The 18,477-nt window shown below is 31.4% G+C and overlaps 1 protein-coding gene across 3 annotated transcripts; it reads left to right on the forward strand.

The window, feature by feature from the left end:
- The first annotated feature begins 837 nt into the window (after window positions 1-837).
- LOC124532293 (probable E3 ubiquitin-protein ligase HERC4) lies at window positions 838-18,337 on the forward strand. 3 transcript variants are annotated; one of them, XM_047107123.1, is made up of 21 exons: window positions 838-1,234; window positions 1,418-1,503; window positions 1,619-1,790; window positions 2,596-2,832; window positions 2,960-3,116; window positions 3,623-3,731; window positions 3,808-3,939; window positions 4,960-5,142; window positions 6,795-6,869; window positions 7,802-7,993; window positions 8,351-8,530; window positions 8,606-8,740; window positions 9,452-9,613; window positions 9,908-10,084; window positions 10,447-10,713; window positions 11,316-11,493; window positions 12,161-12,339; window positions 13,109-13,300; window positions 13,920-14,062; window positions 14,304-14,412; window positions 14,829-18,337. In XM_047107123.1, the coding sequence occupies exons 2-21, from the start codon at window positions 1,438-1,440 to the stop codon at window positions 14,979-14,981; spliced, it is 3,198 nt and encodes a 1,065-aa protein (XP_046963079.1). In that variant the 5' UTR covers window positions 838-1,234; window positions 1,418-1,437; the 3' UTR covers window positions 14,982-18,337. The 3 variants fall into 3 exon arrangements, with proteins under 3 accessions (XP_046963079.1, XP_046963080.1, XP_046963081.1); XM_047107124.1 differs by having other exon boundaries at window positions 838-1,022; XM_047107125.1 differs by lacking the exon at window positions 6,795-6,869 and having other exon boundaries at window positions 839-1,503.
- The last annotated feature ends 140 nt before the right edge of the window (window positions 18,338-18,477 follow it).

Consider the following 18,477-nt stretch of genomic DNA (forward strand, 5'->3'; position numbering starts at 1 on the left):
AAGACTTTAGGATATTTTAAAGATAATAAAATATTATTATTTTTAAATAAATTACCCTAACATATTTTTATGAATGTATCAGGAAGATGTAAGAGACACTTTACAATATAAATTTTATTATTATTATAAATATGTTACCAAACATAACGACATCGTAATCATGATAATTTTGAGGGTACTTGACGCTACACGTTGAAAATTTTAAAATGATATCCAAAATATTAATTTAAAGAGTACACTGTATATGATTATTATTTGTAAATTGGCTTAATCAAGGATTTCGATCTGGAGCAATCGAAAAAAACCTGTTATAAATAATTTCTGTTTGATTAACTTTGTCCATTTATCTTTTTTTATTCTATGATAACATATGAAATAGTTATTTTTAATTAATTCAATCATATCTTTACGAATTCTTATACTGTTCGTCGTCAAATCTTTATATTCTTGCAATTGAAGAGGTGAACCAGTGTACTTACAGATAGCTTATACTTAGGCTATAATACAATCTATAATACAATATATTATATATCAAACTACATTAATGAATTGTAGTCTCTTTCAGTGCTACTGTCTATAGATGAAGGTGACAACTTATCAATAGCTTATTCATTTGCCTTAATGCCTTTCTATTCTATGATATTAAAAAAGGTGATGAAGGTGTGCAATTTTGAATTAGCCAATGGTATCATGTTTATTTTGAAATAATAGTAATATTTTTCTAAGTTCATCGTAAAACATTGGATTATCTTCTACGATTTATAGACTGTGAATATTAAATAATTATTACATAGCAAATACTAATGGCAACTATGAAAATGACAGTTGACAAGTTAAAACGGTACTCTCTAAATACTTATATATACTGTGGCTTAAAAGTAAAAACGAAGATTGTTCTGGAGGTTCTGGATTTACCAAATCATTTTAAATTTATTTTATTTAGGTACAATGTCGTAGTAAATTAATAGTTTATGAAGCCTGCTCAAGGGTGTGTTATTCGCGTTTCCTAGAAATTTTACCAGGTGAAACTAAAGAAGTTTTTAATAAAAATAGTACCCATTAACAAAATTAATAAATCATCGAAACCTAATAATTCTAGAATATACATGCGTGTTCAAAAATCTCTCGATTATCATTTATACTATGCCAGTAAAATTATGTCAATTGCTTAATGCTTAGTACGCTATTGTATCGAAAATCGTTGACCCGGGGAAACAAGAAAGTATACATACAGGTAACATGCGAGCTATTGACTTTATAACCAGAACATAATAATAAAACGAAAAATATATTTTTTAATTTTTATAAAGTGGCACATAATTGTAACTCGTTCACCTCAATTTTTACATGGATATCAAAAAAAGCATAATTTACTCTAGAAATAAACATACCAACTGCTTATTTTTTAAATAAATAGCAAACTGGAAGAAAGACAAAATGTTTTGTTGGGGAAATGCAACTCATCATGAATTGTACCTTGAGAATTCAGATAGCATGGGCATGGTAAGACTTTTTGAACTTTTCGTAGAAATAAATATACAAAAAATAAATCGAAATGTTTGTAATTGTCATTATATATTGAAATATTTATATTCTTTTTCATAAAAATAACAAACAGGTCATTAGGCCAACACTTTCTAAATGGAAGGAGAGTAAACATATAAAATGTGTAGCAGCTGGTGACTTCCATACCCTTTACTTAACAAAACTCGGCCATCTATATTCTTGTGGCTGTAATGAGCTTGGACAACTTGGTAGGCAAATTGAAAATAACAAAGACAAACCTCCAGGTATGTTTTATCTTGCATAATAATCTTAGATACACACATACATCTGGTTATTTTAGATTTGACTTAGACTATGTACTTAGTAGAAATGAAACTTTAATAATTTAACAAATGTTGATGGATTTCAAATGTTTCTATTGACATAGTGTCAAATCCAAATTTAAGATTGTTATTTTTATGCAATTGCACCACAATTGCTAAATATTACACACAAGAAATTATATATATTATATATTATAATTATATAATATATATAATTTCTTGTGTGTAACTTATTAGACACAATCAATAATAAATGTTTAATCAACAAACTATTTAAAAAATATATATAGAATAAAAAAATATTATCATATAAATAATTATTTAGAGTTTAATCTATCCATTTAAAATTTATACTCTATGTTACTGTTGTGACAATATTGTAAAAGAAATTTAAACATTTATTAAGACAAACATTTATTTGTTATCTGACATAGTTACCTATATCATTGGTAATCTACTTGTACTTTACTTGTACTTGCTTACCTTTTGTATTGATTTAAACTTCTCTGATCTGATGACTGGGTACCCATTCAAGCTTGTTTGCATAGATACTAACTCATTTGATATTTTATTACCAACTAGTAATGCTTGTTATTGTTGTGTTGTGGTTTGAAGGGTGAGTGAACCATTATAATTATAAGCTACCAAAGTTGGTGGCATATTGGCAATGTTGGGACTTGTTTATATTTCTTACAGCAGTTACCATCAATTGGCACTGTTGCCATTATAAACCTTTGTAAAAAATTAACAAAAAATGTAATTTCAGACATCGAAATAATTTTAAAATCAAGTACAATATCAGCCATAGCCTGTGGTTCACAACATTCAATGGCATTAGACGAATGGGGCCAAGTTTTTAGTTGGGGCTCTGATAATTTTGGACAGCTCGGAAGCAATCTTGGGGCTTATACTCAAGATCAACCTAAAATAATTAAGTTCCTAGCAACCAAAAATGTTATCCAAATTGCTTGTGGATTTTATCATTCAATTGCTTTAACAAATAGTGAGTATATGTTTAAGTGAAAAATATTCAATTTCTTTCAAGATACAAAAAAATAAATGTTAAAAGTGAATTTAATATTAATTTATGGTGTAATACAATAAATATTTAAAGCAATATTGTATTTTAGATGGTGAACTTTATGCCTGGGGTGCAAATACATATGGTCAGTGTGGTTTAGGCACCAAATCAAACAAGGAAACCACACCACAACAAATTAGTTCCCTAGTTGGCATACCCATAGCGATGATTGCTTGTGGTGGGAACCACACTTTTGCCTTATCAAAGTAAGTGTGAATATCATGTAAATAAAAATATGTTTTGGTATGTCCTATATGCTAGGAAAAATAAACATTTTATGTAAGCCCTTATGTTATAAACATTTTATGTCATCCAGCAAAGACATAGCCAGTTTTATTAAATTTTAGTATTCTTATAAAGCACATTACTATTGCACCAACATTATTACTGTAACTCAGTATTACATTAATATCAGCACAAGATTTGATTGCTGTAATAAATGTATTAAAAATAAACTTATAATAAAAGAGTGGAGACCTCGTCTCGGCAAACGTAGTGTAGGACATCCTCGGGCACGGTGGAGTGACGACTTACGCAAGACGGCTGACAGGAGCTGGATGCGAGTAGCCCAAGAACGATCTCAGTGGAGTGTAATTGGAGAGGTCTATGTCCAGCAGTGGACGGAAATGGGCTGATGGATTGGATTGGATTATAATAAAAAAAGAGTAAAGAGTACCATGATATTTAAATATGTCTTTTTTTAAATCTTTAGGTCGGGTGCTGTATTTGGCTGGGGCAAGAACATGTATGGACAGTTAGGATTGCAGGACAGAGAAAACAGATGTTATCCAACTCATTTAAAAACTTTAAGAAATGTAAAGGTAGGTTATAAATTTTGAAATGGGATAGTCATGTTCCACTTGGCAATTTATTTAAAATTATTTAATGATTTTATAGGTATGTCACATATCATGTGGTGAAGAATTTACAACATTTCTTACTCTCGATGGAGGCGTGTTTTCGTGTGGAACTGGAGAATATGGACAGACTGGTCATGGAACTACGAAAGATGAACTAGTTCCGAAAAAGGTAATATACCATTTAATTTGCAATAAGTTAAGTTGAAGTTACATCAGATTATTTTATTAAGAAACGATAAAAAATGGATCAGTCACAATGGCGAGTTACGAGATAAAATTGTATCTGTAATTTGTAAATTTCTTATCAGGAGAGTGGAAATGAAAATAAAGATAACACTTAACAATTGTTTGTGGTATGTAATATAAAGCGCAAATCATATGGAATATAGAAATATTCATAGAAATGAATGATTTATTTTTTCTGCTGCCATTGGAATTGCAGACGGATTATAACTAACTACACATAAGGGTATTAATCACTGCAGAAAGTTTACGATAAAATAAAATTATTTTAATCTTGACAAATGTAATCACCAAGAAAAATGTGTAAATCGTGCGTAAATATTTACGCCATCATAAAAAGTTTAGTGCTCACCTGGAAGATAAATAAAAATATACATCTTTTACTTAACCTCATTACTCAGCCGATTCCGAAACTGTATCAAGAAGGTTTTAATAAACTGATGAGCCGTCTGCCAGAATTCAAATATTCTAAACAGCAGTATTATTTTGTTCTGATTTGAATTGAGCCCGTGTAAGTAAGGGCACCAGGGAGATAACATCTCAGGAGCGGTTAATATTTCTTACGGCGTCATTGTCCGTCTGCGATGGTGACCACTCAACATCATACGGCCCAAACGGCCACATAGCAAGCAACTAAGCTAACTTTTTTTTTTTTTTTATTATGGTTGGGAAATCCATCATGGAGACCCTCCGCTCTGGGGGAAGAGCGAGGGGTACTGTCTGACTCCTACTGACTAAAACCCAACCCGTGTCCTCCAATTGCCCATGTGTCGGAAGGGCGGGTATCGCCGAAGCATTCGTCGCACTCCTCCGACGGGCGTTGGCTCGCCTGATGTAAAGAGTCAGGCGTGCCCCGTCACTTACTGCGGCAACTAAGCTAACCTAACCTAACCATAACAAGAAAGCAAGCATCACAACGCGTAGTACTGGAGGCGGGCGCTTGCAGGTGATGGAGCTGATGGGCAGCACGGTGACGCAGGTGGCGTGCGGGCGGCGCCACGTGCTGTGCCGCGTGGGCGAGCGCGTGCTGGCGTGCGGGCACGGCGCGCGCGGCCAGCTGGGCTGCCCGCACGCGGCCGTGGCGCTCGTGCCCACGCCCGTGCCCTTCGCGCCGCGCGACGACGAACCGGTAATTGCGCATGCTTACTCCGCCGACCGGCGATAGTCGACCCCTTAGCCGGGTCTATTTACAGACTCGCTCTATTGGTTCCGTTCTCGTTCTCGGTGCCATATCCCGACGTCCTAGAACCTTATTCATTGGGTGATTACAAAGTAAGCTCAAGTAAATTTCCTCACGTCTGTACCTTCGGAGAGCATATAAAGTCGTTCGATCTACGTTTAATCTTTCTCCGGTCATGTTTTATTACGTCCATCGAATGGTAAGAATTAGGGATTAAAGTGTGCATCGACATGTTTACTGTGATATCTCCGCGTAGTCGAATAATTTATAAGGCCAGTAATTCGTAAACAAAATCAGTTGGAACTACACAAGAGGATTCCCATCCAGTGTTCTGTTGCTGATTCACACCAGTTCGGTAATATAATTAAACTTTAATATCACATTTTTATTTATATACATTATAGTTTAAAATTCCCATTGTTAAAATACATGTATGATCTATACTTAAACACACAAAAATACTATAATATTCACTTTATGATATAATTAGATACTAATCCGCTCCTGCTTATAAATTAATATTTTTTTATTCGTAATACAGATTGTAAACTTTTCAAAAACTACCTATTGCTTAACCGATTACAATACTCTTCAGCATTTATTGTATATATATAATATAGTTAATGTATGACAAGAAATTGCAATTCCTTATCAATCGCTAGTAATGTATTATACATACACACATATGTATATAATTACACCTGTAAGTGTACAGTCATACATACTATGGTACAGTCGTCGAGATGAGTCATTGCGGCGGCTGGAGCGCTGAGGCGAAGAAAGAAGAGGGCTAGTCAAAGTATAGCGTATAGAGTTTGGATTTCATTTGTAGAAAATGTCAAAGTGTGTAAACGTTTATATAGTATTCGATTGATCACGTGTAACATTGGCTTATTGTTTTGAAATGTAGACAAGAAAAGTAATGAAATGACAAAAATGCGTTTTGAAGTTTTTTCTATATATATTTTTATTATATGTTTATAATTTTTGTTCCTTTTAATTTGTTTTGTTTTAAATATGACCATCGCTATAGAATATTTTTATTTGTAAAAACAAAAACCACACATATGATCATATCATGCCAAAGCCTCGGGCTTGATAAAAAAATAGTATATTTTTCTTTATCAATTTATAAAAACAAATGATAACTTAAGCTTCATTTATTTTCAATCAACATATTAATATTGTAAGTATTTTTAAATCAGCTGACAAGTACGAATATTCTATGGATAAGGATCTTTAACCTTATCCATAAAATATTCATACATTAAGCAGAAAAATCGATTTATTTATTATTACTACACTTAGTTTGATCACTTATAAGAGTATAGCTGTCTGTGTCGTACTGGACCTTTGTATTTCAAGTATTATTTCTACTGATTTTGTTCTAATATGTCAAAAAATTGTGCCTACTTGTATGAGCATTTCTTTCAACTTCTCATTTAGTATTTTGTTTATTTTTCATTGTTTTATTTTAAAAGTAATTTTATTGTCTGGATGCTGTTTTACATCTATTAATATATATAATATAAAATATTTTTAATATTAGCATTTAGTAAAACAGTTACAAAAGGCTTATTAATAGTCGATTATTTTCTTAGCCAAGGAAGAAATCCAAGGTGGAGAGTTCCACGACATTCCGTAAACACCCTGGCGCCGGCCCATCCAAACCTAATGTTGAGTTATCCCCTTATTAGACAATTATTATTTATTAAATTTGTTATATGAATCCACTTTAAACATTTTGTTTATATAATTATATATATGTAATTTATTATTACATTACTCATAGCACATAGCATGAAAGTAAGGGAAAAAAGTAAAACCGATATGACGAGATTGATGAATGAAAGAAAAAAGAAGGAAAATCTAGGTTAGGAAACTAGCGTAGGGTTGTAAAATTCGAGGTTCCTTTGAATTGTGACTGTTTTCGTGTCTGAGTGTAACATTGCATGTGCATGCTGTGTTCTTCTTTAAGTAATTGTGACACTTATTTGACCATATAATATTATTTTTGTTATTATAATCAGTGTACACATTGTTGAAGAACAAAATAAAATAAATAAATATACATTCAAATAAGGTGAGAATATTAATTCGAGTGTGTGTGGAGTGACGAGATAGAAATACGAAATGAGTAGCTAAGTGAAAATTTTAACGTAGCTCTAGATTACTGAAATGAACGGTAACGATTTGGAAATGTTTTGTAAGGGATGAATGTGTTATTGCAAGATGATTGTGAGATATACATCGGATCAGATAAAAAAGAAGGTGGATGGATTGTGTGAACGATTAAATGTGCAAACTGTATTAAATATCAACAAACAAGCAATGATTAATAAATGATTCATGTGTCTGTGTTCAATTTACATCTAAGAAATAAGAATTGATTTTGATCAATATATTGTATACTGTTTTTAGTTGTTTATATACTGTACTATTGTTTAATTAATTATCTGGACTATTAAACTACTAGGTATTCAATGAATAATCATGAAAGAAGCCTGAAGAAAACCTTTGCTTTGACACGATATATTTATTTAATTAATTTTCAGACAAAATAATAATTCATTAGTCAATCCATTCTATACAATTGTTTTGTTTTCAGTACTCAAAGGATGGATTCAGTGGTCCCGTAAAAGTGTTCGCGGGAGGAGATCACAGCTTCTTGACCGTAAGCAGCGACAGAAATGAAACGGTTGATTTTAGGATCCCCGATCCTACGAAGCAGATACTGACGCTTAACTTTGCTAAACTTACAGCTTGTAACGTTGTTAAAGACAGCGACGTCGTGAGCCAGGTATGAATTATTACGTACTAGAAGAAATATTTAAATATATCTTGCCCATTTTTTTTTTAAATATTGGAATTAATTATTCTCTTAGTAAAAAAATGTCTTTCTTGGCAATAATAAAAAAAAAAAAAAAATATGAGACAACATCACATACACTACTCTGATCCCAATGTAAGTAGCTAAAGCACTTGTGTTATGGAAAATCAGAAGTAACGAAGGTACCACAAACACCCAGACCCAAGACTACATACAAACTAATGATAATCTATATCGACTCGGCCGGGAATCGAACCCGGAACGTCGGAGTGGCGTACCCTTGAAAACTGGTAAAATAATAAATTTAAACGTTCATTGAATTTTTAGGATTTAATGGCTTATTTGGAGACTGTGTTCGGCTCGCTGGCTTGTATGAATGCTTCATTTTTGGCGGATGATAACGCCCACTTTGGCTGCAATACTAAGGTCCCGGGGGTCAATTTAAAGAAAGCAGAAGAAGCGTTCACTTTAATTAGTCGATTTGAAAATAAAACAATACAGGAACTTGTAAGTCTAAACAATACAAAACTTAAAGCTAATTAATTATATATTGTTATAATAACTTGTTTGTTTCTTATACAGATATTTAGTTACTTAACCGAACACATTATAAAAAAAGTGAAGGTATCTCCGCCCGACGCTGAAGCATTGAGAGTTTTCTTAATTTTACCGCTGTATCATGAAATGAGGAACCCACGACGCCATCCGGAATTGCAGGTGATTATATTATGTAATTCATAGATTTTATCTTAGTTTTGGTAACCAGGCTTACATAATAGTGTCGTAGTACAGTAAGACACAAATTAGATGTAGCATCGGAAAATGCAATGGAGTGAAAATAAAACCGATTACTGCCGATTTACACAACCAATAGAAATAGCTCCCTATCGCGCCATTCGACGCTATTCGTCGCTATAGATTCACGCGTCAGAGAAAGCAAGTGCATGTAAATCGACGCGTCAAATTGACGAATATATTAGGCCATATGATATTACAAGTTATTACGTTTGTGCAAAGATCATATTCGTGTGAGAAATAAATATTGATAATTTGCGCGTACTTAATTCGGGTGTGATCGGTTTTACGAATTTTGCCGATGCGACATCTAAGTTGTGTCCTATACTTGGATTCAATAATAGTTTTAAAGTTGCTGCTACATGTGTATGTGTTGGAATTAAACGGAATACTCTTTTGATCGCTACAGAGCATCATTCAGAATATTGTACGCCATCCCCAAAGTATTCCGTTCAATTTTACATGTAATTAAATATAGTTGCGAATGAAATATGTGTGTTATTATACAGATCATCATTCAGAATATTGTACGCCAAAGTATTCCCCATTCAATTTTATATGTGATTAAATATATTTGGGAATGAAATATGTGTGTTATTAAAATAAACACATAGTTTATGTCACGCTCCGCAGGGCCCGTTCGCGGAGGCGTACAACAAGCTGTCGAGTCCGCCGCAGCGCATCGTACAGCTGTGGTGGGAGGCGCAGTCGCCCGAGTACTTCGAAATGCTCGTCGACATATTCAAAAGTGTCTTCGTGTACGAGATGATGCAGCCCAGCGTACGAGCGAATAAAGTAAAACCTTTTTTTATCAAATCTTCATGTTAAGCCTACAATATAAATCAAGTTCTCTTTATTCAAAATCTTAGTCACGTGGGACGCACGCGCACGTATTTTGTAGTATTTTCAGTTATTTATCTGTCTATAAGTTTTACTTTAGAAATATATAATGTGCTTTATTCAAAATATTAGTCACGTGGGACGCACGCGCACGTATTTTGTAGTATTTTCAGTTATTTATCTGTCTAAAAGTGTAACTTTAGAAATAATCTAAATAAATTTTTCTTAATAAAGTTATTTTAATTACAGAAAATAACCTTCACTCGAAGTATAGTCCAAATTTTGAACACGCTGACGACGCTTAATAAAATCAACTTTACAAATCCGAAGAAACCTAAAATACCCGCAGAATGTTTCTACATAGAAGATCTATCGAGTCATGTCGATATTGCTTCGGATTATATAAATTGGCTTTCAGATCAAGATGTAAGTAATCGACTATAGGTTTTTGGTAATGCATTGGCTGCCTTTTATAATCGTAATGAAATCTTTATTAATTCGCATTTTCGTCTAGAAATAATTCTCATTAAAATGTATTCTCTGGACTAGAGAAGAGGTGAATAAGTGTAAACAGTCATTTCCTCAGTGTTGTCATTCTTTGAACAATTTCTTATGTATGTATTAAGTTTGTATGATTTAGTTTTGGCTCACTAAAAATTAAAAGTATTCAACGCACGTATCAATATAAAATATAGATGCTAAGCTGTAAATTAACGATTAATTGTTGACTGATTAAGGCTGAGTGTAATAATATTTTAAAAAAAAAACGTATTTCCGTTTATTCACAGTTAACTCATCCTCACCTATGTAACTACGCGTTTCTATTCGACGTTCAATGTAAGTCGCTACTATTGAAGATAGACCAACAGCTTCAAATGCAAATGGCCGTCAACCGAGCCGCGACGGAGATATTCACACGGCTCATCATAGACCCCTCGTACGAGTATCACAGAGACCAGTTCCTCATACTGACCGTGTCGAGGAACCACATAGTGAGGGACACGATGCTGCAGATTAGTAATCATGACACGTCGCAATTGAAAAAACCCCTCAGAGTAAGTCGTACTTAAATTTATAAGGTAATATGAAGGATCATGAACGCATAAGCTTTGGGACACATATATTTCATTGTTGTGTCAGTTACTTAAATTTTTAATTCATCAGTCTCAGTTGAAATAAATACAAAAGTATATAATTATTACAATGTAATGATATAGACGACCTCCATGGTCGAGTGGTGTGTACACCGGTTTTCATGGGTACGCCACTCTGAGGTCCCGGGTTCGATTCCCGGCCGAGTCGATATAGATTACCATTAGTTTTCTATGTTGTCTTGGGTCTGGGTGTTGTGGTACCGTCGTTACTTCTGATTTCCATAACACAAGTGCTTCAGCTACTTACATTGGGATCAGAGTAATGTATGTGATGTTGTCTCATATTTATTTTTTATTAGATATGTATATATTGTTTTCGAATAATATCTCATATTGCTCTTATTCATTTCTTTGGATTATTCAAAAATGACCTAAATAATTAAAATTGGTTTTAGTATCTATTTGGGTTAATTGACTGTTTTAAATAAGTTTTATTCAGTTGCGAGCTATTATATGTCAATTATCCATTTGATTTGTATTCTATTTAAACTTATTTATTGCAGGTTGAGTTTGTAGGCGAAGAAGCAGAGGATGCGGGCGGAGTGAAGAAAGAGTTTTTCATGTTACTCCTTAAAGAAATTTTCGATCCTGTCTACGGCATGTTCAAACAATCAGAGGAGACGAATATGATTTGGTTTTCAAATAACCCTTTCGAAGAGGAAGTTATGTACTATTTGATAGGTAACTTTCTTTTCTTTTCAATCGACTTCATTGAAGTTCAAAGTTTAAAACGATTGAAATTATTTTTTAAATTTCAAATTAAAGTGTAATAATAATTAATAATGAAGAGTTAGTAAAGTAACCACTCTTATGTCTTAATGCTGAGCAAAAGCAAGTATAGCATCACTAAATTTTTGCTTTCTTAATGTCTACAACAACAGCCTGTAAATTCCCACTGCTGGGCTAAAAGCCTCCTCTCCTTTTGAGGAGAAGGTTTGGAACATATTCCACCACGCTGTTACAATGCGGGTTGGTGGAATACACATGTGGCAGAATTTCTATGAAATTTGTCACATGCAGGTTTCCTCACGATGTTTTCCTTCAACGCTGAGCACGAGATAAATTATAAAGACAAATTAAGCACATGAATCAGCGGTGCTTTCCTGGGCTTGAACCCGCAATCATCGGTTAAGATGCACGCGTTCTAACCACTGGGCCATCTCGACTCTTCTTAATGTCTATATCTCTCTATATCTTTATGAGTTCACAAATTTTTTTACAAAACTACTTCATCGACTTTATCTCTATAATTAAAATAGAAAAAAAATTATATCACTTGGCGAGTGTGACTTCAAACAACCTAAAAATGAATAGTAAATACATTCTAAAAACAAGTTGTGACATGTAGGTGCTATATACGGTCTTGCTATATACAACTCGATCATTATCTACGTGCCGTTCCCTCTTGTGCTGTATAAGAAGATACTGGGCGAGTCGGTGATGCTGGACGACTTGTCCGACTTGTATCCCACGTTAGCCCACAGTCTGAAGCACTTGCTGGACTACGCTGAGGACGACGTCGAGGAGGTGAGTTTTTATAATAATTTATTTATTATTTATTTATTTATTCTTTATTGCACCCAATTCTAAAACTAAAAAATAACATTTTCGTTACATATTAGTTGCATGAGGAACAACAATGCATTGTAACAAAGAAAACAAGCTCCTCTTAATCTAATTAACTGCCTAAAAATTAAGAAGATCATACTTGTTTATATTTCGCGTGGTGTTGAAACAACACCTTTTGATTGAAATTGATTAATGTGGAATTTTTTTTTTTGGTATAGGTTGGCTGACGAGCATATGGGCCACCTGATGGTAAGTGGTCACCATCACCCATAGACAATGACGCTGTAAGATATATTAACTATTTTTTACGTCGTCAATGTGCCACCAACCTTGGGAACTAAGATGTTATGTCCCTTGTGCCTGTAGTTACACTGGCTCACTCACCCTTCAGACCGGAACACAACAATACTGAGTACTGTTATTTGGCGGAAGAATAATTGATGAGTGGGTGGTACCTACCCAGACGGGCTAGTACAAAGCCCTACCACCAAGTAAAATTATATGATTAAATATATGGAAAATATGGAATATTTATATTTTGATGGCGTTTGATGGGCTATATAGAAAAAATATATAATTAATCTAAAATATTATTATCTAGAAATAGAATCTACCTAAAATCTTTTATCAACAGTATAATTTCAACCTAACTGAATGTGCCGTTAAAATAATGAATGTAATTTCTCAATATTAGGCAATATTATTATAAATATATATGATTTCGCAGGTATTCAGTTTATGTTTCGCCGTCAATACGGAGGTATTCGACCAAATTCAAGTGCATCCTCTAAAAGAGAACGGTGAAAATTTGCCCGTGACACACGAAAACAAGTCTGAATATGTTGATTTGTATGTCGATTTTCTTCTCAACAAATCGGTAGAAAAACAGTTTAAAGCATTTAATCAAGGATTTCAAAAGGTAATTTTAATATATTTTTATATCAATTTATTGCCAACCAACACTCATATTGTTGGCTATAATTAAATTATAACTCAATTTCATATTTATACTTATCAATTTAGACATCATAATTTTTGGACAAAATCAAAATGACAATAAGGTGCCAATTTTAATCAATAGCAATAGAAAAGTAAGCAAACTAAAGTTGCTGCTTTTATGTTCGTGACAGTAAAACTCACTAACTTTTTCAAAAATTACTAGAAATTTAAACCTATCCACAAAGTCTTAAATCGGTGAGATGGCATCGCCTTCAAGACCATAAAAGCTTATTTCCTAAATATATGTGAATGCCCTATAAATCTGTTAACCACTACGTTGTTACATTTGTTCTTTGTCTCAACAAAGAACAAAACGACTTTTGATTTCTCAAAACGAAATCAAAAATCAAAATCAAAATAAACTTTATTCAAGTAGGCTTTTACAAGCACTTTTGAATAGTCATTTTACAACCAAGTGAAGCTACCACTGGTTCGGAAAGTAGATTCTACCGAGAAGAGCAAGAAAATCAGTAGTTACTCTTTTTTAACATTTCAATATTGTGTGAATATTATTATATTTAATAAATTATTATTTGCAGGTATGCGGTGGTCGAATAATTAAATTATTTAGATCGCATGAGCTCATGTCGGTTGTAATAGGTAATGAAGATTACAACTGGGAATTATTTGAAAGCAATTGTGAATACGAAAACGGGTATTCGTCGACCGATCAACAAATCAGGTAATATGTGCTTAATATTGTATTAATTCTACTTTTGAGTTTTATAATTTCAGAGCTATGATTCCTTAGTTAATTTATAGCTTTGTTATAATACATAATACATTTTATTTATGATACTAATAAAAAAAGTAAAGTTTAAATTAATTTTAGCGAATTATTCTATTTTGTTTTTTAATGTTTGATGATTTATGTTTGTTATTCAATCTTAAAAGGGTTTTTCTCACTGTTTCACTTGTCGCAGATGGTTCTGGGAAGTATTTCACGAACTGTCAATTGAAGATAAGAAAAAGTTCCTACTGTTCCTTACGGGTAGCGACCGCGTTCCTATACAAGGAATGAGAGACATAAAGGTGAGATTTGTTTACTTTTAAGTATTATTTAACAAAATAATAAAAAACATAGTTTATTTTTATTTTAAAAAGATTGCTTTCTCGGTTTTTTATTAAGTAATAATAAGCATCATTGCATAGACGGACAAATATAATAATAATGTGTATAATTTTTATAATAATAAATAAGCCTTTTTATTTAATAGTCATGTAGAAATGCATTAAACATAAAATTGATCTGCCAACTTGTGTATGACGCCATATTTCAGCTCAATCGGTTAAAGATATCTGTTTCTAAATTGAATTGCCAGATTTCACCCGTATATTATATACTTACAATACAAGTTAAATAAAAAAATGGATGAATAATAAAGATGTTTGATGAAATCATATGATGAATTGAGAGAAGGAATTTGACTTTTATTTTATTTTTTCAGATAAAAATACAACCAGTAGCAGATGATAGATTCTTCCCCGTAGCTCACACGTGTTTTAATCTTCTAGATCTTCCTCGTTATAAGACTAAAGAGAGATTGAAGTATCATCTCGTGCAAGCCATACAGCAAACACAGGGTTTCTCGCTTGTTTAAATAATGGTATTTTGCACGATTTTACACTAATTATAGTACGACACAAATAAGATGTAGCATCGGAAAATGTAATCAAACCGATTACTGCCGATTCACACAACCAATAGAAGCAGCTCCCTATCGCGCCATTCGACGCTATTCGTCGCTATAGATTCTCGCGTCAGTTCAACCCGATAAAGCGAGTGCATGTAAATCGACGTGTTAAATTGACGAATATATTAGGTCAAATTATATTACACGTTATTACGTTTGTGTAAAGATCATATTCACATAAGAAATAAATTTTGATAATTTGAGTTAGCGTACTCAATTCGGATGTGATCGGTTTTACGAATTTTGCCGATGCTATATCTAACTTGTGTCGTATTATACGTTTTCTTCCACATCATCGCGTGTAGTAAAATTCTTGTTTTTGATACTTGACTATATTATTTAATTATACTTCGTGACTAACTCAATCTGTTATGAGAGTGCTCATAAAACTAGACTGATGATTTTTTACTGTAATTAATAATACAACAGCCTTAATATATTGTGTTTTAAATTTATAACCGTTTTGATTGTTACTTTCTTTGATCTAATCTTTTGGTAATATGAAAAATGTTTCTGAAATCATTTTTATTTCATGTGAATGATTCGTTTAATTTTTTGCTTAATTTAATAAAAATATTGGTTATAATATATCAATGTATTTTCATAAGTAATATGCATAATATTTTTTTGTGAGAATTTGAAGTTAAAATGTTATCGTCGCAAAAAATCGAAATTTAATCAAGCAATCAAAAATATATGCACTGATAGCGTGTCGAATGAATCACAGCTTTCCGTTAAAGCATTTGCTTGCAAAGACGCGTGCTTCAATAAATACAGTTGGAACAGGGGTTATAAAAATAAAAATAAGAGAAAGCCTTTTACAAACCTTTGAATCTTTCAATGAAAATTGTAGGAATATTCTATAAATAAAATTATAACAACAATTTTTAGCTCATTAAATCAGTACAAGCTTGTTAGTTTCTTACTCCCGGGCAAAAGTACTACATAAAGACTATTTCGGTTAAGATTTACATGTTATCCAATAGGCTATATCAGCTCTCTCTGCTGCTTTTATTTTACTAATTATTTGATAGTTACACATTACCTATGGAGACAATAAATGATTGAGGGTGATATTATAACGATTGTTTATATTAACATTGCACATCGTTTCAAATATTTTTTTAAATAACCTTTGTCTCCGTCCTACTCATTATTTCAGTGAATATCTTCGACGTAGATACTGTGAATTTTTGTAAAAGAAAATATTAAAAATGAATAAAATCACCATTAAGCTCTATTACATATTGGATACAGCGATTTAATGATTAAATGAAAATTAAAGCCAAAAAATAAACCTAAAATAATGTCGGACTTAGTTTCATCATGTAAATGATATTTATTTCCTAAAGTCATATAAACAAAATCCTTATAGTTTTTGTTTTGGTTTGTTCTAAATTGCTCCAAATCACAGGGTTTAATGTGATAATTCTTCAATCTGGAATTATATATTATATTGATTCTTAGCCCGATTCGCAGTAATGCATGTTTTAAAAGTAAATATAAGTGTTACCGTGATAAAAAACATTAAATATGTTTATAAAACGAATACATAATAGAATAATATAAATTAATATTGTGATTAAATTGTTGTTGTTTGAAATGGTAGTTTAAAGAAATATTTGTTTCTTTTTTTTTTCATTGTTTAATATTTAGTACTGAATAACTGGTAGAGGATATAACCTTCTATAAAGCTAAGTTAAGCGAATTTTCTGGTTTCTAGTAAAAGAACTGAGTAATTGTTATATAAAATATATATTCTTAGTACATTTGAAAATGAAACATTATATTTGTTGATTTTCAGAGTTTTTTCCATCCTCATTACTATTGTAATTTATTCCATTTCAAATAAATGTAATTAATGTTTTGACCATAATGTAATATAAATAATCGTATTTTATAATTGTAAAATCGATATAAATGTGTCCTTAATATTGCATTGAATAACTCAAGGCAAAATTATGTACATACTTAAATGGGGAATATTTTTTTATGAATTACTGAAGATGGTAATATAATATAATGGATCCAAAATGTACCACGTACAGTATCTTAATACACTTATTCAATAAAAGAATGAAACATTTCTTTTTATGAAAATAGTCATTTGTTTTTTTGTTCGCTTAAAACTTTTTTTTATTATTTAATTTTCATAATTATTATAAAACCATGAACAATTGTTGTTTATTTTAAAATATAGCATTTGCATTTAATGTCTTGTTAAGAAACATGTTAGATATTAAATAATTGTTTGGGGTAACTTATTTATTAATCCAACTGTCCTCATAGTGATATGAATATAGCCTATATTAATAACTCTCCGAGTCTTATAGCAGTAATAATTTTTGTTCCATCATTTGTACTGAAGTGCAAGTAAGTACATATATTTAATATTATTTATTTGTGTGTAACTGAAACTATCTTGATTCATATTTTAATTAAAAGTAAAAATATATATCGTAAAAAAATATGAATAAAAGTTTGTTGTTTATTTTTCCATTTGCAAATCTAGCAATATAAAAAGTGTTGTAAAATCAATAATAAACAAAATATATTTTTTTAATCTGTATTTTTACTGTGTACCTATAATTTTTAAATAATCCTCTTTTAAAGGTTTCCTGTTTTTATAAGAGGTACGGTTATATGCTATGAAAAATATTTTCAATCACGAGTTTTAAGGACCAAAAATTCGATGTTACGGTAATTTGAAAAGAGATCCATATAAACAATTTATGAATGAAAATAATTTAGAATGTTTGTAGTGTTAAAAAAAGCTATGAGGTTTCTATTGATTTAGTTTTTACAAGTTTAAAACCTTTTTTTGTTCTTTAAAAAGTCAAACAATTATTAAACATTGTGTAATTTTTTGTTGAAAACTTGAAAGTTATTAAATAGACTTGTTTAACACTGTATTGACAAGTAAGCAAATTTTTTTACTTTTACGCAGACGAAACTTCATAAGTAAAGTCATGTAACTGCATTACAGTATGCATTTTTAACATAATTTGCTATAGATTACTTCTAAATCTTTACCCCTTGTGATATTTTACTATATTGTATTACTTTGGTGACAATACTAAATTTTTAACATAATTTGTTATTAACTGTATATATTGTACAAAGCGTTCTGACTGTATAAGGCTTAATTAGAAAGCTTTCTTTTTTGTTATAATTTGGAAGCATTTATTAAAGCACCTCATTATATTACGGTGTAACGGTCCGGTTTGTACTGAGTGTATGTAAAATAAAATATTTTTTATAATTATTTGTGTTTTATTTAAGAAATCTGCTATGAAATATTTCGAGGAAAAGTGAAAATAATCGATTTTATAATATTTAAATTGTTTAAAACGAATACTATTTATGATTATATGGTCGGCATTTATATTTTTCATTTATCATT

Source organism: Vanessa cardui, chromosome 9, assembly GCF_905220365.1.
Source record: "Vanessa cardui chromosome 9, ilVanCard2.1, whole genome shotgun sequence".
NCBI classification, from domain to species: Eukaryota; Metazoa; Arthropoda; class Insecta; order Lepidoptera; family Nymphalidae; genus Vanessa; species Vanessa cardui.